Source organism: Cyanistes caeruleus, chromosome 13 (assembly GCF_971803275.1).
Source record: "Cyanistes caeruleus chromosome 13, bCyaCae1.hap1.1, whole genome shotgun sequence".
NCBI lineage: Eukaryota > Metazoa > Chordata > Aves > Passeriformes > Paridae > Cyanistes > Cyanistes caeruleus.
In genome coordinates this window covers 15,339,212-15,364,133 of record NC_141713.1, presented here as the reverse complement: position 1 = coordinate 15,364,133, position 24,922 = coordinate 15,339,212, and the positions used below count along the sequence as shown (strand labels likewise).

Genomic DNA, 24,922 nt, shown 5'->3' with positions numbered 1-24,922 from the left:
TTTTATAATTCTAAATATTTTGCTGCAGCAAGTTGATTTTCATTATAGACACATGCTCCCCTGTGTGTTGTTAATGTGTGGGTTGACACAAAGAGAGATACAATGAAAACTGCTGTACTGAAATACTATGTTTTTAAAAAACAGTACAGGCAGAGGAATGGCTGGTTTAACACAGTGTTTTGATCTGAAGGAAAACCCAATTCTATTGCAGTGCTGAAATATAATTCAATACAAATAGTACAAGTATACTGTATGAAAGTCCAAGAACTGTTTTCCTACACTTTTCTTTCTGTGCTCATGTTTGTGTTTTCTAAGAAGCATTTTATACAGCTACAGCCAAAGTTAACAGTAATATGCTGTTAAGCCTGGGCTTCATGTCCCCCAAACTAATCCACCAAAATTGTGGAAATGTTTGATCTCAGTTTTCATTTAAGCTCAATTTCCCTCTTTTTTTTCCCTAAAGGGACCCACTATAACCCCTAGATTTGAAAAATGAAAATGCACCACTTTTTTGTAATAATCCAATAATAAACCCATATCTGCTATTTTTTTTTGGTCAGCCATAAGCTTTATAATATTAACCAAGTCCCCAAATGCTTTTTGTGGAATGCACTTTATGGAAGATCACTTTTATAGAAACCTCCTGTTACTCAAAAGATTCATAAACACCAGACTTTGGCATTTCTTACCAATAGATGTAAGTTAATCTGCAAAGCAATGCCACTCATATTTCCTTAAGTCCTACCTAAGGTCTGTCTGGTTTCAGGTCTTCTAACTCTGCTTTATGCAGCACCTTGGTGTAACTTACTGCTGAATATGATTCCACCAAAACATTATGCTAAAAATGGAGGCAAGTTGTTATTTCACAGATGCAGGAGTTGTTAAAAATGATCTAGTTTTCCTTTCCAAAGGATGTCTAATAGTGCTTTAAATTAAGTTTCTTTATTGCATATTTAATTTAGAACTCAGTAAGCCTTTGTGCATTCACAAGGCAGCTGCTAAAATCATTTGAGGATTACCAGATGTGCTTATTGATCTGCTATGCATCTTTACAGTGTGGTACTTTTAACCCATTCTGACTAATTGCAATTTAAATCCATAGTTCTAAGTACCCAGAATAAATAACTGGGGTACATAAAAAGTATTGCTACACTATTTTTCCCCTAATGTGTATTACCTGTAGTTACAAATAAACTTCAATATAATTGTGCAATGAAAACTTCATAATGGAGAGACATTTATTTGTTGTTTGAACTTCCTTCTGTTTTGGGGCTTAGCCTTAAGTGCAGAACTGCCTGTACAAATACATAAATTCTATTTCCTCCCAGCTTCCCAGTCAAGAAAATGGGGGAGAAAAAGTCTGTCTATTGCATTATTCATTCAATTATTCATTTGTGCATTACCCACAGACCTGCCAGGTCTTGGGAAATGTACCAGCTCTACTCATCCCTGTTAATCATCTGCTCTTCCTCATCCCCAGAGATGTTATACAATTAGCCCCACTTGCTTTCTTTCTACTAGAGGTACTCACATGACCTTTTAACCAAGACTCAGCACTCCAGTTTGCTACCACATGGCAACCTGTGTACCAGGAATTACCTACCTTTAGTGTGGGCTTGGGCAATGAGAGTCTTCTTGACTTACTGCTTCATTGAACATCTGTCCTTTTGCCAGGCTTTTCTAGTACCCATCTCTGGTTTATAATCTGTAAAACATGCTTCTGTCATAGCAATGGTAGATAAGTGATTCTCTAAGTATTCCCAAAAGAGAAAGGTCACATTCTATACTACGCCTCAGGCTATGCTTTGGTGTCATTTTAATTCTCTGGTAGTGTAGCTGTTGGTTTTAGTAGATCTAATAATGATTTACACTATGGGAAATGAGAGGAGAATCAGCTGTTGAAACAATCCATCTGACTGAAATAATTTACTTAATAAACTTACCTTTATAGTAACATATCTTGATTACCATACATATTACTTTTGTCTTTTGACAAAAGAAAAATTCCTTTATTACCTTAATGTAATCTGTCTTGTGTGTGTGGGAGGCCAATGTCAATTATGTTTAGGAGCTGACAGCAAGGTTCATAATGGTATTAAGGCAATAAACTCCTTGGAAATCCATCCCTGGATGCAGCATATAAGACTAGAAGATGCAAATTAATTTAAGGTGCTCTTTTCTAGACCATATGGAGAATAGTTTATCTGCCTGATTTCTTATCTTTTCAGTTTTGACTTTATTTTTAAGCTCATTTGGTAAAGAGGATGTTCATGGTTGCCCCTCCTGCTCTGTGTTGACCTGCACAGAGCACTGCTCCTGTTCCAGGTTCCTCTCCCCTGTAACAGGTGTTTCCTTTCCAGGACGCCTCAACTGGTGGTCCACGGTGTGCACAAGCTGCAAGCGCTTGCTGCCCCTGGCGACAACGGGTGATGGAAACTGCCTCCTGCATGCTGCCTCTCTAGGTAAGGGACAGTGTGGGCAGGAAACCTGCCAGAAATATTCACTGCTCTCCTCTAGCCCCAGCCAAAGATCAGAAACATGTGAGATATAAAGATTTCCATTAAAAGTCTAATTCTGGAGCAATATGTCCACCACATTTTACTGTAGTATTGTTTCCCTCAAGCATGCCTAAAGCAGGAAAGGAAAAGATTTCTCAGGATATAACTGGAACAGTATCTAAACCCATGTATCTCAAATACCAGTGATCTGTACTTTCCTTATATTTACCATGTTGCTGGCCTAACAGGTCTGGAAAAGGCAAATTCCAGGTGCTACTGCAGGATTGTTCCCATTATGTGCAAGGAATTTCATTCATTCTCTTGATTTTCTTCTAACAGTTGAGATTCAAGAATATAATGTCAAGCTATTATCTCTGATAGTTCCTTGTAGAGTTTAAGCATATGTGAAACAGCACTTGGGGTGAATTAATATAATTTCCAATTGATAAATTAATTGTTTATACAAGGCTTTTTAAGCCTTTCTGCAAATCAGCAGAAACCTGTGAAGCTGAAGGTCTTTTATGTGCTTTCTACTTCCTAACCTATTATGAGGAAAGTTAGATTTTTTTGTGATTGCCAAAATCTTCCACCAAAAGTACTCCAAAGAGTGTGTTTTTAAAAACACTGGGATTTTTAATATTTTGAAGAGACTCCTCCTTTTGAAAGAAGTAGTAAGAAAAGAGGTTTTGCTGTTTCCAAGGATCCTTTTATTTTTGTCTGCTTCATTTTGTATGTTAATTACTGCAAATGCTTTGAGAATTTTGACCTGAATCCAGCAGCTGACAATGTGGTGACTGAAACACAGCTGTCTGTAGGCACAGGACTGGGGACAGCTCTGCTTTCTTTACTATTCCCAATCATATAAAGTAGTTTCATTATCTTAAAATGAACTTGAAAGCCTGTGGCTGGTTGTATTTTTAGTCTTTCTATCATCTTAAATGCTTGTCTCTTCATTTGGGTGTTGAAGCCAAAGGAAATTTCTTGCTGTGGAAGAGCCGGAGCCTCTGGGGGCCAGCACTGTCCGTAATTCTGCGAGGTGCCTGCAGTGCTCATTAACATCCTTGTGCCTGCTGGCAGCTGCAGCTAAAACCAACCTGTGCACTGAATATTCCATGGCTTGGAGCAAAGTTGCAGTTGCATGCAAGCAAACACTGAAGCAGCTCAAATCCTTGGTCGTTCCTTAATCAAAGTTTAAAATGTGTTAGAACTCCCTCTTGCTGTTCATTAGCTTATCTGCAGCGACTCTTTCTTTTGGAAACCTTAAAAATAGTGAGTGAATAATTTGCTAGGGAGAATCTTCAATTAGCTATTTCTATTTCACTGTAGCTTCTTTAAAACTGGATGTCATCTTGTGCTGCCTTAGGGATGTGGGGATTTCACGACCGGGACCTTGTGTTACGGAAAGCCCTCTATACTATGATGAGAAGTGGAGCTGAAAGGGAAGCACTGAAAAGAAGATGGAGATGGCAACAGACTCAGCAGAATAAGGAGGTCTGTATGGCACAAAGACAGCCTTGTTAATATCATTTAGGGTTAAAAGCATTCCTCTGAAGTTTGCTGTGAAAGTTTTAATTGCTATCAAGTTCCTTGTGCTGCCATTTTGTATGGGGAAGGAGATATTTATATTTGAAATTTTCATACCAGAATGCAAATGTGTGTGTAGCTTTGTGGGTGTAACTATGCAGAGTTTTGTGCCTAAAAGGTCTAAGATGCATTTGGAACCTGTAGAAAATTAAATGTGTAATTTAGCTATCAAAAGCATTTTAAAATGAGTGGATGAAATCCACAGAAGAGAGAGAACTCCATTTAGGAAAGATTTCCCAGAATCATGATATAGGATTTTTAGAGCTGTGGCCAAATATGGAGTGGAAGTGTTCTAACTGAAATAATTTGTAAATTTGGTTTGACTTTTGATTAAAAGCTGTACCTTCAGCATGTTACTATTTCCTGAAGATGTCTGTGCCTAAGCAGTAGCTAGAAAACCCAATTTCAGGAGTAATCCTGAAGGCAAACAAGTGAATGTGCTAACTCTAGAGTTGGTATTTTAGATATTTTTAATAAGTTAATATTCTTTCACCTGAATAGAAATGTTGAACTACTAATGGTCCAAGATACTGAACTGAGTCGTGTGTGAAACACAAGTTAGTTGTAAACAGTGCCACAGAGCTGTGCTTACACTGTGTCAGCAGACTGACAGCATTTCCCTCTGCCCCATAGTCAGGTTTGGTATACACGGAAGAGGAGTGGGAGCGCGAGTGGAACGAGCTGCTCAAGCTGGCGTCGAGCGAGCCCCGCACGCATTTCAGCAAGAACGGGGGCACTGGTGGGGGGTAAGTTCAGAGTGTGGCAGAATCTCTGGGGCTTTATTCTCAGCAGGAAAACAACACAGCACAACTGAATTAAGGTGTTCATAGCACCACCAGACTGCCATTACAACTGTTTACTCTTTTGGCAGAATTATCTAAATTTCCCATTATAATATTTAGCATTTTGGTGATGTTTTCTTGTACAGTTACCACACTAACTTGAGGTTATTTTGTATCCAAAGGAGTCTTGGTTTAATAAATCCTAATTGCTTTGCTTGTGGAACAAGCATATTGGCAGTATCACTTAGCTTTTTTTCAGGAATATATTTATGAAAAAGTTAGGGATGAAACCGTACCTACAACATTTAAATACCCCTGACCCACACATAGAATCTGCTTTAAATACCCACTGTGATAAAACCCTCACTTCCAGTGCAGTTATCCCCAAAGGAGAGGATTATTGACCAGCCTTCAGAACGCAGAAGCATTAGCATTTGTGTCTAGTGTTTATCACTAAAAATATTTATTGTTTGCTCAGTGCCTTATTTTCTCTACCTGCTGTTTCCTGTGAAGAAAATCAAGTGTGGTGATAAGTAAACTGACAAAATAAGGCAGACAGTACAATTAGAGTAATTGTAGAGTAATAAAGTTCATAGAAAACATTCTTTGGGCTCTGAAAGAATATTTTATTTTCCCTTTAACCTTGTGATTTTAAGGACAGGTAATTCTAGGAATTCCAGAGGACTTTGCTTAAAAAATTGTCAGCCACAGTCTGTCTCATTTTCTTCTGTTCTGAAGTAAAAAAAAAAAAAAAAATATTCTCATTTTAATTTCTAGTTTGTTTCCTGTATTTGTAGATATTTTTCTCTTGATATGTTCCAGTTTTCTAATTCAGTTCAGTTCATATTTCTATTAAATCTGGTCATTCAGCTCAAATTTTCTCTGACTTGTTCCACTTCATTCTGTATGTTCTATGTACCACATGTTTTCAGTACCTTCTAGTCAGAGATGCCCTCAAATGTTATCTTTGCCAGGCAGTCAACCTTCACCAGGTACCTACATAGGGAGCAGTACTAGTACATAAATAACCTTTTCATCATGGTTTGCATTTATCTTTTTTCCAGTCAAAATAAAGTAAATACAAATAGCCAACAGTTAATTTTTCCTTTGAAATAAGGAATGGAAAATGAATCAGGGAAGAAACTTATCCTATTCGAGATGTGAATGAATACTTCTCTTTACATTCATTCCAAAGACAGAATGAATGTGACAGAATGAATTATTTTTTCTGTTTAATGAGCCCATGTTCAAAGTAGGGCCCTTGACAAGGAAAAGGAATATCAAAATAGTATTTTTGAGATAGGGTATATTATGTCCTCTAGATAGATGCTATATTAAGCAGGCTTGCACATCAGTCTTTGAACTGTAGATGAAATGTTTTCCTTTGGTGTCAGAATTAGCTGAAGCATCAGAAGTTGTATCTGCTTCAAAAGAGTTCAGTGACAAACCTAAGGCTGGAATTGTGCTGCCTCATTCACACCTGCAAATTTCTTTTAGTTATTTTTCAGAGTTATCTGTATGCAAAGGGGATCAACAATTGTTGCTAAACTGAAAGATTTCTCCTTTGAGGGCACTCATTCTGAGAGTGGGAAGCTAGAAAAAGAGAAAAAGGAAACACAGAAAAACCTGGTTATTAAGCTCATGTTTCTAACATGTAAAGCAGAGCAAATTTATGAAACAAATTCTTTTTTTGAAACAGATTTGCACATCTTCCTGTAAATGTAAAAAACTAATTCTAGATTAACAAAATTGCTTCATTTATCTCCATTTACAAGCAAAAGCAGGAGCTTTTGCTTGTAAATGGATTGAAGGAACTGCACTGAAAAAAGGAAAATGTCTGGTACCCTGTTTTTTGTTAAGAACCTAAATATTGCCATCCTACTCAAAAGTAAGTTCCAACCCCTTCCTTCACTGTGCAATTGTCAGAGCCTATTCTCATGTGAGAGTGAATATCACTGTTATTCACTGTTGAAAACCCAGGTGCTGTCATGGTTTGAGCTCATACAGACATCTGGAAGTGGATGGTATTTGTACTTATTATCACCTCCTAGCTGTGTCTGTGCTGTTGAAGTTTTCTTACTAATAAATTCAAGGGACTCAAAATGGGGAAGAAGGGAGGGAATACTGCTGTAATCTTCCTGTGTGTTGTTGGCAGAAACCAAGAAGACTTAAGCAGGAAGTACCTCTCAAATGCAAGCGTCTTCTGAGGTTTTGGACTTGGTTTGGTATTCAGGGTGCTTCAACAAGCAGCTCTCCAGGCACAACTCCTGCAGCCGTGCAAGACCCTCAATTTGTACAGAATTTAGTTTAGACCATTTAACAAGACATTGCCCCAAAATTATTTCTGTTTGATCTAGTGTCTGTTACAGGAGTGCTATTTCTTTCAAACTGTTCAGTGTACGCAGCAATTACAGGGTGCAAATAGAAATAGTTCATTATAACATATTTATTGATTATTAGCTATAGTTTCTAAAGGCTAATACCTCTTTTTATCTGGATTATTTTCAGTTCACATAAAGTACTGAAGCCAAGCACAACCAAATTGCTGTGGTGATTCAGATATGGAACCCAAAGCATTCACATTCTGTGTTTCCTTTCCTTTAGTCAATTCAATATACCTTTTTTCCTTGAAGAATGACAGAATGTTCCACTACTGTGCAATTTTCTGTGTTTGAATTGAAGCCCATTGCTGACAAACGCTGTAAGGAAATCAAAGGAGAGGTTCCTACACCTACAGCTGCAGCTGTGGTTTGTGCCAGTTTTCATTTGGGGATTGTTAAGCAGGAAAATAAAGGTGTCAGAAATGGAATGGAGGCAAACTGAGCTCTGAACTGAGACTTCATTCTGATCACCTGCTTCTGTCAAATCACCAGGTTGAACTTTATCCCTGTCATTGGTCTCTTGTTCTCTGTGAATCCCAAAACAGGCCCTAAACTCAGAATGGCTGTTAGAGTCTGTTGGACTGAAAATCTGGAGCTGTGTGTGGGGAAGGAAAGCAAGGTTACCATAGGGAGCTGTTAGAAGGAAATCCAAGGGCATGAGAACAGATCTTGCTCAGTTTACAGGCGAGAGAGCAGCAGCCAGCCAGGTGGAACAGCAGGGTAGGTGACTTTTCCCTTCCAGCTTTTTGAAAGAGGTTGTTCTTTCATTCCTGGCTGCAGTACAAATTGGGTTTTCCATAAGAGAGGGAGTCTCTTTGGGCTGATGAAACGGTGTCTGCTGTGTTTGGACTGGAGGTACCAGTGGTCCTGTAGGTCAGGCTGAGATTTTTATTTTAATTTGTTTTTGTTTTTATTAGTAATTTGCTCTTAGAATCGAGATAATTTATTTCATCCAAATGCTCTGGTTGAGCAAGATTCTGCAATGCAAATTTACATGCTCTTATATAAGTGGATTTCATTATTTAAAGTTAGCTTCACATGAACAGAGGAATTAATTCAGTTTCTTAAATTTTTTTTGCTTCCATGTTTTATCGACAAAATTATTTTGTCCACAATTTTCATGGTCGTGTAGCCAGCATGCATAAAAGATCCCTGAAAAAAAGTGGAATGATCAGTGGATCAAAGGATGTGGCAGGTTGCTATGGATACTTGTTAATGATGATTTTTCATTCTCATTAATCTTTAGGAAAATTCATACTGAATCCTCAGCAAGTGGCACTGAAATAATATAAAACATGCCAAATGAATTACTGGCAGTGATGGTAGAAAATTGAGCTTTGAAAAGGCTTTTCAGAGAGGCTCTGAACTCTTTCTCCTTGGGGGTACCCAAAGGCTGTCTGGACATAGTCCAGGGCTTTGGATTGCCCTGATGGAGCAGGGGTTGAATAAGGGGTTCACTAGAGCTCCACTATGACCTGAGCCACTGATCCTGTGGCAGTGAACAGTGGAATGTGTAATAGCAGAGAAGGGTTTGAAATGTGTGAATATGATCAGAGATAGTGAATCAAGCAATGTGGGGATGTGGTATTGAAGAGGAGAAAAGCTCAGTGGAATTTTGGACTTTGTGCAGTCAGTCATGGCAACAGCTGATCAAAGGGATAGAGGTCCCTCTGATACAGCTGTATCTGGAATATGCTTTTCACTTATAGAAACCTCATTAACTAGGAGATGAGGAATAATTAGAGGATTTGAAGGAAAAAATTAGGACTGATAGGCTGGAAATACTAATGTGAGAAAATAGCTGGAAATCTTTCTGGTGTATTGTCTGATGATTCCCCTGAGTTGCTTTTGGCTGAGAGATAACTCTGAGGTGACAGAAAGGACTGCAAATGCTGAAAAACTGTCACAGACAGCTGTGGAGAAGAATTCAGTAGGGAATAGGGGAAGAAACTGAAAAATGGGAAATCTGGTTTGAACATCAAGAAAAATTTCCTGATTAAATTTCCTGGGTAGCGGGAGGAGGGATCCAAGGAAGGAGAGGTATTCCACTGCTTGACCAGTGAATGTCCTGCACCAACCTGCTGGTGATCCTTTCCACCCTCCTGTGCTGCTTGGCTGGGATGAAAGATTTTAAAGTGAAGTTCCAGGGATAGGCTGGATGCTGTCAGACCTCTGAGAGGTTGCTGTGTTTGTTCCACACACTCTGGAGCAGTGTCCAGACACTTCTGCTCTGTTAACTGTTCTTCACATACACAGAAAATTAACCACAGTCAGTTCTGGAGGTTCCCTGCACAGCTGGCAGGAAGAGGACAGGTGCTTGTCCCAATTTAAGAGTGTGTCTGTGTCACCTTGCCCACCTTTATTTGGGTGTATTGTATTCTTAAGTGGCATTCAGCAGTGAATTATCATCTTTACTTTTGTGTGCTTCCCACAACCCTACTATTTTTCAGTCTTCCTCCATCTAGTTGGTTTTTGTTTTCCAGGCAGGGGCAAAGCTTTGAAATGTGTTGCTGACATCAATGACATTAAATTGGGAAAACAGAAAGGGGATAGCTGAAAGCAAAAATTCATTAAATCGTTTATGCAGTCATAGAAGGGCTTGGAAGTGGTCAGCTAGAGAGCTGGGGACTTTAACAGGTTTATTCTTGCAGTCCAGATAAAAGAATGACCTGTTTGGTAGAAAATTGGCTTTCTAGGTTGGCTTCTAAAGGTATTGGGCATTTCCATCTCCTGGAAGATTGATGGGCTGATCTAAAGCATAGTGATACTAGTTGGACATGTTTTTTTTTTAAATGCTGCTATTATTTTACTTACAAAAGTACATTTCCCTTTCCATTTCTTTTTACCATCTTCCGTGATTGAAATATGAGTTTAGAAGAGTGGAGATATAAGGGACAGTGAAGAAGAAACAGCTGCTGGGGTGTGTTGATCCACCAAAGTTTCATTCATGGCTGGTTCATAAAGTCTTCATCCTGTGTCTTCTAGAGTGGACAATGCAGAAGATCCAGTGTATGAGAGCTTGGAAGAATTTCATGTTTTTGTCTTAGCCCATATCTTGAGAAGACCAATTGTTGTAGTAGCAGACACGATGTTACGAGACTCAGGGGGAGAAGGTAAGAGCTTTTATTTGAGATCCTTGCACCTCTAAGTCGAATCAGCTGGAAACTGACACCAGCAAAAGACCCAGCTGTAACATATCAGTGTTTATGGCAGAACTGCTGTCTTTTCCTGAAAGAGAAAAAAAAAAAGGAAAACACAGAACGATGCTCAGTCCATTTCTATTAGATAAAAAAGTACAAGATAATTATATAAGCCTTGCTGAAAACCTCTTTATCCTAGATATTCGTTATTAATGATTCCACTGATAACCACCAAATTACAGAACACAATACATTTCTGGACTGGTCTAAATGAATAAAGCTCTAATTTTGCCATGTTATTTAGGTGCCCCTTAAAACTCTGAAGAAATCAATCTAATCTGACTTTGAAAAATTGAATTTTAAATGTGTGTATCTTGGATTTTTGTTTTTAATGACTCCTTTGCAGCTTCTCACTCAAAAGTGTCCAGAATATTTTATTCAGTTTGCACATACAAGCACACAAATGTTAGATCTGTATGTGGAGCTAGCTGGACACTCTCTGAGTAGAACTCAGAGCATTAAATTCATCTCACTTCCTACCATGAACAAACAGAATTCTAATTCATGATAGGGTATTAATTAAAGGGGGATGTTTGTCTGATTAAAGGAGGATGTTAAGCAGGTGATGATGGAGTTTACAGAAATTTACTTCCCCAGGAAAATACGGCATAATTTCAGTTTCCATTGCAAATGATGAACTACAAGTAATGATTGTAGATTATTCTGTAGATTATTGAAAAACACACCTGAAAGACAGTGCAGTCATTGGTCACAGCCAGAATGAGGGGTTCATGAGGGGAACTGATCTTGCAAATATTTCAGCAATAAAGTATCATATTTTTATAGCCAAAGGAAAAATAATTGGTTGGAAGCAAAAACATTGATAGAATTTTCCTGCACAAACTTGCTGTTTCCCAAAATTATGTATATAAACAAGTGTAGAATCTTCCAAAGGAAAATTTTACCCCTTGAGGTGGAACATCCCATTCAAATTCTACTTGTAGGATTTTTTTGAGTCTTTCCTTAACTTTATCATATATACATGTGTATATGCATTCAGATATATACAATGTGTGTGATGAGATGGGTGGACTATAAACGTGTTTGTAATGTTTCTTATAGAAATCTGTTAATAGAAGGCACAAGCAGAGCATGTTACCAAAAGACCTGACAGTGTATTTACTGGTGATTGTTAGAAAATAATTCTGCCTAGAAGAATTACAGGAAGGTACAACTCTGCTTACATGCATTAGAGTCATCAAGATTTTGTTATAAGACCATAATATCTTTACTAAGAAACAATTAGAGCAAGGAAAATTATGTAAGAGCAGAAGGTTTTCCTCATGGTTCTTCGTACATTTCCTGATATTTTTATAATGCAATTCCCCTTGTTGTTGAGACTCTTTTCTGCATTGATTACCCCACTTTAAGCTGCTGTCCTGGAGCTCTGAAGACATTGCAGCACAATTATTTATACAGCTCTTGTCTGTTCTTTCATATAGTTGCAAAAATCTCCTTTTTCTCTCCAGCGTTTGCACCAATACCGTTTGGAGGAATTTATTTGCCACTTGAAGTTCTGCCAAACAGATGCCATTGCTCACCTCTTGTGCTGGCCTATGATCAGGCCCATTTCTCTGCTCTTGTCTCCATGGAACAAAAAGACCAACAGAGAGAACAAGGTATGCTTTAAACACAGCAACACTGGCATATATATTGAATACAGTGTACAAAGTACTTTACTTTACCTGTAGGTGTATTTATCTATCAGAAAGGAAACAATACCGAGTAAATTTTATTGCTGCATGTTCAGGAATCTGAGTGGTCTAATCACAAGACAATGGCACAGTCCATTTCTTCCTTTCTGACAACTGGAATAATATCAGCAGAGTGACAGGAACTTCATTTATTTCAGGCACATCTATCTGCCTTCAGTACCCTAGGTCTTAAAAGAGCAATAATGTTACAATAATGTTAAATATCCTTCTCCAGATTAGCAAACGCCTTTCTGTAGGATCTTCCTGTATTCCCACAGGAAAGGTGCTGGGAGAGAAACCCCTACCACATATCCAGCACAGAGTAAGAAACATTAAATACTGACTTTCATGTGTAAGTTCATCCAGGTTAATTACAAGGGTCGGTGAATCAAAGTGGTGCTTGTTTTGTGTGACCTGATTGTACCTCTCTTACTTCAGGGCCTTGAATTCACAGGCTTCAGTTGTGTAGAGCAGCAGAGAGCATTTGGCATTTATTCTGGGATGAAGGGAATGCTGTAGCTGCCAAGCTGGTTGCTGTTGGAGACTGCAGCAGTCCAGCAGCAACCACAGCAGTGCCTGGGATTTGCATCTTGTCAGCAGAGCAGCTTTGGCACATGGCAAGGGAGAGCCACAGTGTCAGCAGCAATGGCACAGGGGCCTCAGCACATGGGCAGATTTTGGCTATCAGCATGCAGCTTAGAGCAGCACTTTCTTAGAAGCAGCATCCTGGAGAGCCAGGCCATTCATAACTTGTAGTATTGATGCTCTAACCAAGTGTCAGAAGCAGCATCTGAAGGTGAGCTATTGCAGGGACATACACACGTGTTTTAGCAGCTGCTGAGCTCTCTAGTGGAGGAGACTGTATTTGAGAAGTATCTGTGGTCAAATAAACACTGATGTGAATGCCTCAAGTTCTGCTTTGGCATAGAGTCTTGTATCAGATCATTTGAAACACTACTATAAATAGATATAAAGAGAAAACATGCTAATATCCCCTTGTCTGGAGAGGATTTAAAACACATTTTGACACTTTTTACACACAGCACACAGCCCCTGGCATTCTGATGGGTGCCTGGGGCCCTCCTGTTTTGAAGTCCAGTGTCTGATTAAAAATGGGTAAATACTTTTATATTAATGCAGGGTCTACTGATACAGATGTTTTCTGTCTTTATTTGTGGAAAACACTGACTAGGTCTCAACTGTCCCTGAGATTGCTTCCTTGGCATTGGAAGCAATTTTCCACACTGCTGTGCTCAGAGTACCACTGAGAGAGGTGTGGCAGCGCTCTTGAACAGCACCATGTCGGTCTTTGTGTCAGTATTTTATTGTAGTGGCATGTTCAGAAAGAGTTTAAGTGTTGTTTTTTTAGATGAATAGTGGGACTTGAGGAGTGAGGCTGAGAGCTGGGAAGTGCTGTGACTTCCTTCACAGCACAGAAGGCAGCACATCCAGCTAGGAAATGGCAACAGAGTCCTCACTGTGTGTCTCAAACTGCCATGGACCAACCAGCGGCTGTTCCATGTCACTTACCCCATCTGCTGGAATTAGGGCTGGTAGATTGCTTGGAGTAGTGCAGTTCCAGCTACAGACCCACAGCCAAGTGGGACCAACACCAACCAAAGCTGCAGACCCTGCTGGGTGTCAGGGAGGTGCTGCAGTCTGTGGGGTTGGTTTTAGAAATGAATGGGATGGACCCTGCTTGCAGCTGTGACATAAAAATACTTTTCTGTCAGGAACTTGTGTAAATCTTAGATTAAGTCCCAGCTATCAAATAAAGTTCCCTGAGAGAAGCAATCTCTTGCACTGAAGACAGAATTTTCAAAGTCCCTTACTTTAGCAGACTTGTATTCCATGAAAACAGCAATGTTTTGTCATGTCATGTCATGTCATGTCGGTCTCGGACTATATCTTAGAATGGGGATACAGTAAGCGCTCAACTCACTGAACACATTTCTGACACTCAGAATTTGTACAGGAGTTAAGACAACAGTGACATGCTATAGACAATCAGCTCTAAGCTTTGTTTTGTACTTAACTTTGCATTTTAATAAAATGGAGTATTGCTAAGCATTTTTAATCTGTAGAAATAGCAAGCTTTAAAAATAATTCTTTTAAAATTTGTTTATAAAAAAGTATTTATTTAACTATGTGGAAACCAGCTAGTTTCAAGCAGCCCATATAGAAGAAAGTCACATTTACTTTTTGAAGTTTCTATCCCAACGTCATTGCATGCATTAGGGTAAGGCCTCATATTACACCGGGGAGTGTTAGAAGTGTATTGGTCTGTCGCATCTGCTGTACATTTGTGATGTTCCAGCGCCTCAGGAGGCTGCTTGGCAGTGTATTCTGAAGTGCAGATGTGAGCTCCCTGCCCGTGCGGCCGGGGTTTCCCGGGGAGCTCCATCCGTGCCGGGCAGTGTTGTGTCCGTTTGCGGGGCGGAGCGCGGCGCTTCCCGGCGCGGCCGCCAGGGGGCGCCGCCGCTTTGGGCCTTTCTGGGCAGCGCCGGGAGCGGCTCCGTGCGCGGCTGCCGGGGCCAGGGAACAGTGTGGGACCGAAGCGCTGCACCTCCGCTCTGACAGCGCCTGTCTGCTGGACCGCAGAAAGGGTTACAGACAGCATGGAACCCCTAGTGCTGTCAAGTTTCGATAAATGAGCGCTACGGTGTTTGGATGGCTTCTCTAGGTTTCTTTGCTCTTGGATTGTCTGGAATGAATACCCACGGCAAGTCCTGAAGGGTTCTAGTGCAGAAAGGTAAACGCCTTGATTGGCTTTCAGAGGAGCAGCAGTGACCTGCACCATGCTGAGGATCCTACCCAGGCCCTCAACAGCTTTTACTTGCTTTCCTAATCAAATGGAAGCAAATCAGCGGCTTTAATTAAAACTGACATCGTTTCATTTCTTAGTCTCTTGCTGGTGACGAATGATAGACGCTCAGTGATATCTGACTGTGGTCCCTGCATGATGAGTATAAAGCAGTCATTAAGAGGCAGAGTCATTAGGGCAGAGCCTGAGCAAAGAGGGGAAAGAGCAGAAGAGCAAAACTGCTGGGCAGCAGTGCTGAGTTGTAAGAACAATAATGGCCTTTGCACTGCACTCACTCAGAGGCCTCAAACTGACCTCTTAGCCCATATATATGTTGATCTCTGCTCTGCAATTATGTTAATTCAGTTTGAATCCAAATCATTGTAACTGCCGTTTGCTTGGTTTCTTAATGCCGATATCAATATATTTTTATTTCTTTGACAGTATAAAGGTACTAAACTAAAAAGACAAAATAATTGACAAACATGTGAATCTCCGATTCTGAGAGATAGGCAGGAATATTGCAACATTTTATTACTTTCTGCTCTTCCAATGGCTTTGTCTCCAGGAAATGTTGATTGCACAGTGCAGCACAGGCCGTGTGGTTCTCTCCAGAGGTCTCCCCTCCTCCACAGGTGACTATCGTTCACTCCAGGAGCAATCAGTGTGCTAACCTCTCCCTCTTCTCTTTCATTGCACAAACATGAAAACAGACAAATGGAGCCCAGTATAAATCATTTCTGCTGCTCTGGATGAGGCATATTCTGCAGCATAAATTCTGCCTTTCTTGAAGCAGGGGTTCTGCTTTTCACAGCTGAGTCTTTTCTTCTTTTTGTCACTTTTGTTCCCCCCACCCCAATCCTTGTTTCTTCTCTGCTTCAGCGGTGATCCCACTGACTGACTCTGAACACAAGTTACTGCCTTTGCACTTTGCGGTGGATCCTGGGAAGGACTGGGAGTGGGGAAAAGATGACAATGATAACACCAGACTGGCCAAGTAAGACCTTTCTGTAACTTTGGTGTTAAGCAGTAAAATGTCTTGAGCTGTAGCTGGGAGAACTGCTAACAGCAAGGACTTTGTTCATGAGCTCTGCTGACATGGCAGAAGACATGGGGGGGGTCTTTAGCTGACAATCACAATCAAGCTGCTGTTACATCTCTCCCTGTTATGAACTATTGCTTTTTCTTTCAGGCTTTTTGACTGATTGTTCCCTTTTTTTTTTATCTTTAGTTTGATTCTGTCTCTTGAGGCAAAGCTTAATCTTCTGCACAGCTACATGAATGTAACCTGGATCCGCATCCCATCTGAGACACGGGTAAGGTGAACTTCCCCCTTGGTCCCACAGCGTGGGAGATACAAGGAACAGTAGGATAAGCTGCCTGCAAACACCTTAGTGTCCTGGTATCAGGGACAGTCACTCATGGTTCACTGGTGCCAGTCAGGTTTACAGTTTCTTCTGGTTATTTGTTTTAATAACACTGTTGCTTGTGTATTTTTTGCTGAAATGTGCCTTCTAGCCTATTAATTTTTCTCTTATATAATTCAGTTGTTTGTGCAATTTAAAGAAACCTTTCCTCATCATTGTTTTCTCAGAACTTTGTCTTGCTCTCCTGATGCCACTGTTAGGTCACCAATTTCTTTCTGAGGGTGCATTGGCACCTGTGGACAGCTCCCAGTTTAGAGTGGCTGATGAAAGGCCACAGACTGGCACCGAACTGGAGCCTGCCTCTTCCAGAGCTGTTTCAGAACCATGTCCAGCTGGCACTGAGTCAGCTACAAATTTCTCTGCAAATTGCATTGAATAGATGTGGAGGGGTTGGGCTGGAGGCAAAAGGTTGCTAGGAGAGGATGGAGGTGATTTAGACAGCCTACACAGATGGGGTTTGAACAGAGAAACAGAGCACAAAAGGAGAAGGTATTTTAACAATCTGCTAGAGAGGAAAACTCTGTTTTCCTACAGTTTCTACAGCAGTAGCTACCACATCAGAAAAAGGAGAGTCAAAATGGTCCTGCAGTTGTAAGTGGTGAGCCCTTGTGGAATGTGGGTTACCTCTCCCTGCTCGCATTTGCTGCATGAGCACAGTCAGGTCACTGTGGCACTCTCCCCTCTGCTCAGTGGGAATAACACCTCTGGTCCCAGTTGGGTGTTGGGGTGCTCAGCGCTTCCTGAGAGAGAGGACACGTAAGTACCCAAGGACAGAGACAGGCAGTATTTCTATATCAGAGGTATATAAATGTACAGAGCTTACCCCTCCCCATGTCCTTGCAGTCAATTGAGTGTTTCAGATTTCTGTCTAGCAGATTTTAGCTTCAAGGTACCTGAAAGCAAGGCTGTTCTGCAGGAGTACATGAGCAGAGACCCATTTTAAAGTACCCTAGGATCCATGTTATTGTATTTTCAAGGAGTGTGTTTTATCATGTTACCTGAAATAAAATGGACCTCAGACCTGTGACCAGTTTTATCTACATTGCTTTTCCAATAAACATGACTACACATCCTTGAATTCCTCAGCCTACTTGCTTGAGTTTAATGTTTAATATTTCAGATAAGATGATTAGCTCTGGTGCATGGTACCTTTAACTTTCATGCACTAGAGACCTAAATAAATAAAAAGGTCAATTTAAATAAAGCTGTGTTTTGAACATAATCAATTTTGAAATGCTGCTGCTGCACACAGGTTTGTGTGCTGTATCCCACTCAGAGCTTTCAGCAGCAGCTCATTCCCCTTCCATTGCATCCTCCCCAGCTCCTTTCCCATGGGCTGAGGGAGAGTCTGCACCCTGTCCTGGCTCACTGGGGCAGGAGGGGACTCGCTTCCCCCATAACTCAGGCACTGACTTCCCCAGAGCCTCTGAGTGATGACCTCTATTCTACAAATGTGCCTGAAATGAGCCAGAAGCTACTGTAGGAACAAGCAAAACATGTAGTAAGCACAGCCAGAAAAAGCCAGAAAAGCTTTATTTAGTGATGAAATCAGTCAAAAATGTCAGTGCATAAATTAAAGAGTATATTTAAAATCAGTGTCAAAATCCACACTGAATTTGGGGAGGGTATTTTTGCATCAGTTCCTGTATGAAACAGATTTGGCTGTATCTAATTATAATTCCTTTTCCATAGCAGGCCCCTTTGGCTCAACCAGAATCCCCTACAGCTTCCGCTGGAGAAGACGTGCAGTCTCTGGCTGACTCAATGGACTCAGACCGAGATTCCATCTGTAGTAATTCCAATGGCAATAATGGCAAAAACGGTAAAGAAAAAGAAAAGGACAAACAAAGGAAAGATAAAGACAAAACCAGGACGGATTCAGTTGCCAATAAAATAGGAAGCCTCAGTAAAACCCTGGGAATTAAACTGAAAAAGAACATGGGTGGTCTTGGAGGTCTGGTGCACGGGAAGATGAGCAGAGCCAATTCAGGGAATGGGAAAAACGGTGACACAGTAGAGAAGGTCAAAGAGAAGAAGTCCAAGTCTCGCAAAGGGAGCAAAGAGGAATCTGGACAGTCTGCAAGCACATCTCCCTCTGAAAAGACCACTCCATCTCCGACTGACAGAGCCAGCAGCTCCCCCACTGAAAAGGTGAACACTAAACCTTTCTCTGACAAGCAGGCTGACCCATGGAAGTACAGCACAGACGTGAAACTCAGCCTAAATATTTTGAGAGCTGCCATGCAGGGTGAACGAAAGTTTATTTTTGCTGGCCTTCTCTTGACCAGTCACAGGCATCAGTTCCACGAGGAGATGATCGGCTATTACCTGACCAGTGCCCAGGAGCGCTTCAATGCAGAACAGGAGCAGAAAAGGAAGGAAGCTGAGAAAAAGGCTGCGCTGAATGGCTCCTCTAGTAGAAAACTGGAGCCAGAAGCATTTTCAAAAGAAAAATTAGAACCATCTCCTCAGGATAGGGCATCACCCGTCTTGCCTCAAAGCCATACAACTCAACTGGTTTTAAAATTTAAAGACCGCACTAGTCCCACTCCCGGCTCCTTTTCTTCACCCAGCAACGGTGCCAAGAGAAGCGGCCCCATCCCAGTGTCTGCCCACTATAGCCATACTCCCCCCGTTCAAAGGCAAAGTGTCATCCATTTGCATGACGTCAACTCCAAGCCATCGAGCTTCCAGGACGATACCTACAAGCCAGTGGTTGGCACCCTGAAAACCTGTGCCACCTATCCCCAGCAGAACAGGTCCCTGTCCTCGCAGAGCTACAGCCCCGCGCGCCTGCCCGGGATGCGCACGGTGAACACGGTGGAGTCGCTGAGCTACGCCAGGCCCGCCGAACACAAGTCCCAGACCTACACGAACGGCTTCAACACCGGGGACATCAGAGACTGCTTAGAGTACGCTGATGAGGATGCTCCTCAGACCTGGCTGAACAATGACAAAAATCAAGGCAGAAGCACAGTTTGCCCAATATATTCCATCCAGCAGAACCGCTGTAAGAAGGAGAACTGTTCCTTTTATGGTCGTCCTGAGACTGAAAATTACTGTTCCTACTGCTACAAAGAGGAGTTAAAGCGCAGGGAGAGGGACAGCAAGGGACACAGGCATTGAGGATTCTTCCACGACTACTTAGTTTTACCGTTTTCTTACTTACAAAGTAAACAGTGTTGGATTGCAGTAAAATGAATCCTTAAAAAAAGAATAAAGGATTGATGAGTAAATAGTGTCTAGCTCTTCGCTTTTCCAGGGCATTGAGGAAATAATAGGAATAAGTTATCATAAAAAAATATATTATTTTCCATTTTTGTCAGTGTCTTTTTTACATATACTGGTAAGCTGAAGGGTTGTTTACTCCTTTGTCAGTGCTGTGTATATGTTTGGTCAAAAATTTACTAATGGTGCCTGAATTTACACTGACATCACTCAGGTAGTAGAATGATAGGTGAAAGTCATACTAGTGAAGATGTGGTGTTGTAGTAGGGTAGTATCTGCCTTGCAGACATTTGAAATGATATAGCTATTATTGAGAATATTTTTTCCTCAGTAAAATCTAAATTTTTCATAGTCTTTTTTTTCAGGAGGGTAGTGATTTTTGCATACTGTATATTTTTAACATGGCAGCATATTGCATTGCTACTAACATTTGTATATTTCAGTCTGGAATTGAATGATTCTGGAAAAATGGGAGTGAAAGGTCTGAATTCATGAGGGCTGTAGCTCATCTTAATTTTAAGTTTTTACCAATTATTTCTAAATTTTCATTTAAAAAAAAAAAAAAAGTAGATTTGAGCCACTTTTATTTGCACTGAGTTTTTAAACAGGTTTTATAAGAAAATTCAATTACTCCATGTCCCCAAGCACCCCCCCAGTATAGTTTTGCACACCTGAATTTCAGAAGAATTTTTGTTGATGTTAAAATGCAAATAAATATTAAAATAAAATTAAGATTAAAAAAAATTATTAGATATGGAAAATTTGATGACCAGCTCGGAAATGTAGGATCATTTTAGACTCAAACAGCTTGCCAAAACCAATGTAATCCATCAATTTATTCCCTTAGCTAGTGCAAAAACCTAATCATTATTTACTTATTCGTTCTGAACATTATTGAGTGATAATTATTGCAAATGTAACTACTTGAGCCTTTCTTGAAGACTGTTGGCTCCACCTCTTTTCAAGTCTTCTCCTAGAGTGAGTCATCTCCTCCCCAGGAGGCTCCCAGATGGCTGTAAAATGCCTCCAGCAGGAATGGCAGCTCCTAGCACAGATTTGCACAAGTCTGAGATCCAAATATTTACGTAAGTGTTTGCAATACTTTTGAAAATAAAACTTTGCTCACAGAAACATTTCTGCAAAGCAGACACCGCAGATACTGTTGAAGTAGATGGATGACACGAGGAGGTTTTCTGGGATACAGCAGTGGGTTTGCACCCTGCCACCATCAGCTGGCAGAGTGCAGTAACAGGAGCTCTTCGGTGTTGTTACCCTTGAAAACATTTTAAGCTCATTTTAAGAGCTAATTTTGCATAAAAGTTGAAGTACTACCTTCAGGGCTGCTGACTGCCACCTCAAGGTGCAGGCCGGGAGTTCTGCCTTCCTCATTAGGGAATAACATTTTTCTGGCCCACACAGGAAAGATTCTTTGCCAAAGAGTCTTGGTTTCTGATTATTTTCCTGCTGTGGCCCAATTTTAATTCTTGACATGGGCGGCACCGTTGCATACAGTTAATCCTGACTGACCCTGAAACCAGGCCTAAAGTCCCCTGGGAAACAAGATGCACAAACTTCTGCTGCTGTGTCCTGGCTTTCAGAAAAAGCACGTGAGCTTTTTCCAGAATTGGTAGAACTGAACACATACTTAAAATTGACCATATTTTTAGATTTTCTGCTAAATGAAAGGTTTCAAAACAAGTCCCTTGGTCACTTCTTTATAAAGTTAGGGTCTTTGCCATGTTAGCTGTTCCATGAATCCAGACCTGTACTTCGTATTCCTTGCTGTATACTGAGCATACACTGAACCTTACTGAACTTGCATTCCTTCATGGAAGGGAAATGTTGGTATTTGTTAAAGCTCGGTGTGACTTCTGTCCTTAAGGTAAGCACCTTCCAAATCCTGTGTTTCCTGTTGCATACACTGGTAAGCAGTGTTCTGTTTGGCTTTGCTGTTGTGATTATTACATTTAAGTTCTAATTGTCAAAGAAAACTGGGATTGCAAATAGTGCTAAAGTGAGCCAGACCGTGTTAAAAGAAATTAAATATTATACTTGATTGTATTTGCTGCTGAAACTGAGAAAACTGGCAGGATAAAACTTCAAGAAAAAATGGAAATATTTAAGAATTCTTAGGGCATTAGAGTAGCAGTAGTGTGTGATTCTCTAAGAGTCATTTCTGTGTAAAGTTGTGCTTAAGAAATACTGCATTAGTATCAAAACACACAAGCCCTTGCATTTGAGTTACATCCTTTCCAAATGAGGAAGAAAGCAGTACATATGTAAAAATAAGTAATTGCTGTGAGATTTTGCTGTTTCCCATTTTCATAGGATTTGTTTCTATAGTATGTTTTAAGATCTTCTCATAAAAGAAAGAGATTTACAATTGGTCAGCATTTAGGTAAATGACTCTGTTCTGAATTATTGAATACATTGTACTTGTGCATTAGATTATTTTTTAAAATTATTTGGCCTTGTCTGTATAGGATCCCAAACCTGAGTGTTCATTATCATCCTCAGGACACTCAGATACTGCCATAAATATTTACCTATACAGGATTTCTCACTTTAAAATACCTGTTGCATGAAATACTGACAGAACCCTTTTTAGTTGTGCCTATTTCATTAGAATCTTTTTGTTGGCATATCTTTGAATAATTGTCTAATTACTGTTTTCATTTAGAATTCTCTTCAAACATTCTTTCTATTTCTGGGCTATTTGTGGCAGCTGTGCCATTGCTGTCATTAATCAGACCAAACATGCAGAAAGTGTGTCCCCTCCTGAAGTGTTGTTCCATTAAAAGAAGACTGTAGCTATAGAAGAAAATTTTCTACCTATTTTTTTAGAGAGAATTCCCAACTGCTCATGGGTTGCATTCACCAGTACTGGAAGACATCGTGCCATTCCTTAGCTGGAGGTAATTACCTTCATGTGTATTTTTCTGTTGTACTGTGTGCTAGCCTCTGAGTGCTCTTTTGGATTATTTTTCCTGACAGTTGGAATTGGTGTTTGTGGCCCACTGGCCAGCCAGCTCTGTGCCTAATACGTTCTCTCTACACCTCCAGAGCTGTAGTGTTCCCACAGAGTCCCAGATGTGGAGAAGTCAGCTTTACTTTGGAGGGATCCTACTCATTGCTTCTGTTAGCCCGAGTGGCTGCAATGCACACACACGTTTTTGCATTTGTGTGTGCTTTTTTCCCCCTCTCCTGTTGATAGTGATTCAACATCTGTCACTGTAGTCCATATTTCAGAAGTACAGAGTAAATTCTGGGTAGGCTACACCTTCCCAGAATGGATCCAAAATCACCAGGAGATATTTAGGTTGGCGGAAGCTGCAATTCTTTTTAAGTGTGAATGTGCAATTTTTCTAATTTAAAAAAGGCTTAAACCTATTATGCAAATTTTTTTTTACCTTGTTCTAAACTCTGCTGCAAAGGTGACTTTGTAACAGAGGATACCTGTGATACATAATGGGTTTCAGTCATGCTTTATATTAAAGTTTCCTTTTAAATGATTTATACAGAGTTAATAAACCACTAATTGTTAGAGTTTACAAATATATTTTCAGAGGTGGGTATCAGTTGTAGCATATAGCTAACAAGAAGCTCATTCAGAAGAAGGTTTCATAGATTATCAAAAGTAACTTCAGATTTTGGATTTTAAACCAATTGGTGAACCTTTTGTTCTATAAGTGCAAGGCAGTATTGTCCCAGCTTTCTTTAGCAATTAGTTGCTTCTTCCTAAATCAAAGGTAACATGAGGAGCATCAGTAAAAGAAAGATGCTGTACTTGAAAAGTTTTGTGTTGCCTGTGTCCTAAGAAGTCTAAGCAGGCCAAGTGGAGCGTTCAGTGGTGTTTGTGGAGCTGAGAGCTGAGGTGTGAGCAGTGGCGCGTGGCCCAGAGAGCGCTGAGGACGCACAGGACCTGTGTCCCCGCGACTGCCTGCGCCGCTCCTCGCACACGGGCACGTGCAGGGCATCTGCTCGGGTGATGAACGTGTAGATATCAAAACATGCACAGCAGCACAGAGCTGACAAAATACTGCCCTCCACCTCCCCAGTTCTGAAACAGCTCCACTGGTGCTCACCTTCACCCATGTGAATGGTCTCCCTGACAGCGAGGAGACCGCGTACCTTCAGAAACTTTCAGCAAATGTTAAAGAACAAGTGCTTCTGATCAAGGCCCGAGCCCTTGGCAGTGTCTGTTCCCCACAGGCTGCCTACTTACTCTTCCAAGGAGACAATGGATGAGAATTCTGCCTGAGGAGTAAAGAGAAGCCTTGGGCCTCTTTGGGCTTCATTTGCTGTCTTTTGCAGTGTGTGGACAGAATCCCATCAGTAGTGGGGGGGTCTTAAATCAGGTGCTCCATTGACACGTCAAATATTGCAAACTGAGCAGGAAAGTAAAGTACAAGCTAGTAAGGGAGTAAGGTCTTAGTAACACTGTGAGTGTTTTGCACAGGTGAGAACCCATATGTTCATAGAAACCACAATGATCTCAGATAAACATAAGTCCAGAGAAGCAAAATAACTGATGCTGATTGTAGATGGCTTTTCAGCTTAGTGTATTTTAAGTCTCTGTCAGTGTATTTGAAGAGTATTTGTTTTAGGGAATGGCAGCTTATGCGGAGGATCACCAAACTATAGCATAGAAATGAAATTATTTCAATAACAGACACAAATATCTATTTTAATTTGCACTTAGATTTCCAGTGTATATGACTAAAATATTATATTGTTAAAAATGAGAGGAAGACAACACAAAGGTGTTTGTAAGTATGTTCTATTTGTAGACTTAAGGCTGTATTATGTTGGAATTTTACAAGCCAAGTTTAAATTGTAATATAGAAATTATTTTTATATTATTTTCAAAATACGCTACAGAGCAATATTTTGCGCCTTTATTATAAACAGGGTCATCATTTTAGTAGGTTACTTTCAGAAATGCTGGTAGAAATTAACCATGAAAAGAAAGCTTTGTAAATGTACTTGTTTCTAACTGCTCTGTCTGTTGTGCACATCTGTATCTAATGTGAGTTGAATATACAAATTTTTTTTAATTGAGAAGCTTTAAATTTTTCTTTATATATTTTGGTACAACACTGTTCCTCTCTATTTAGTTCTTCTCTTCCAGTCCTTATCAATGGCCACTTTTATAAGCAGCTTCTGAATAAACATGCATCTGGAAACTTTCCTTACCAAATGAAACATTTCTGCACAGATATTGATTGACTTGGGACTTTCATGATACACCCTGAACCCATTGGAGTAGGATTAATTTGCTTTTTTTTAAATAAAAAAATCAGCTATTTATTATTCCTTCAGAAT

At 40.3% G+C, this 24,922-nt stretch overlaps 1 protein-coding gene across 34 annotated transcripts in view; it reads left to right on the top strand.

The window, feature by feature from the left end:
- The window catches only part of OTUD7A (OTU deubiquitinase 7A), a 109,274-nt gene extending 89,669 nt beyond the window's left edge, over positions 1–19,605 (top strand). For 19 of the 34 annotated variants that reach the window (XM_023934149.2, XM_023934152.2, XM_023934150.2 and 16 more), the window contains 8 exons: positions 2,361–2,462; positions 3,862–3,989; positions 4,716–4,828; positions 10,231–10,358; positions 11,915–12,064; positions 15,825–15,939; positions 16,174–16,258; positions 18,062–19,605. In XM_023934149.2, the coding sequence (XP_023789917.1) occupies positions 2,361–2,462; positions 3,862–3,989; positions 4,716–4,828; positions 10,231–10,358; positions 11,915–12,064; positions 15,825–15,939; positions 16,174–16,258; positions 18,062–19,495 (2,255 nt within the window). In that variant the 3' untranslated portion in view covers positions 19,496–19,605. The remainder of the gene's footprint in view (positions 1–2,360; positions 2,463–3,861; positions 3,990–4,715; positions 4,829–10,230; positions 10,359–11,914; positions 12,065–15,824; positions 15,940–16,173; positions 16,259–18,061) is intronic. The other 15 variants (XM_023934153.2, XM_086849165.1, XM_086849156.1 and 12 more) reach the window with 1 other exon arrangement.
- The last annotated feature ends 5,317 nt before the right edge of the window (positions 19,606–24,922 follow it).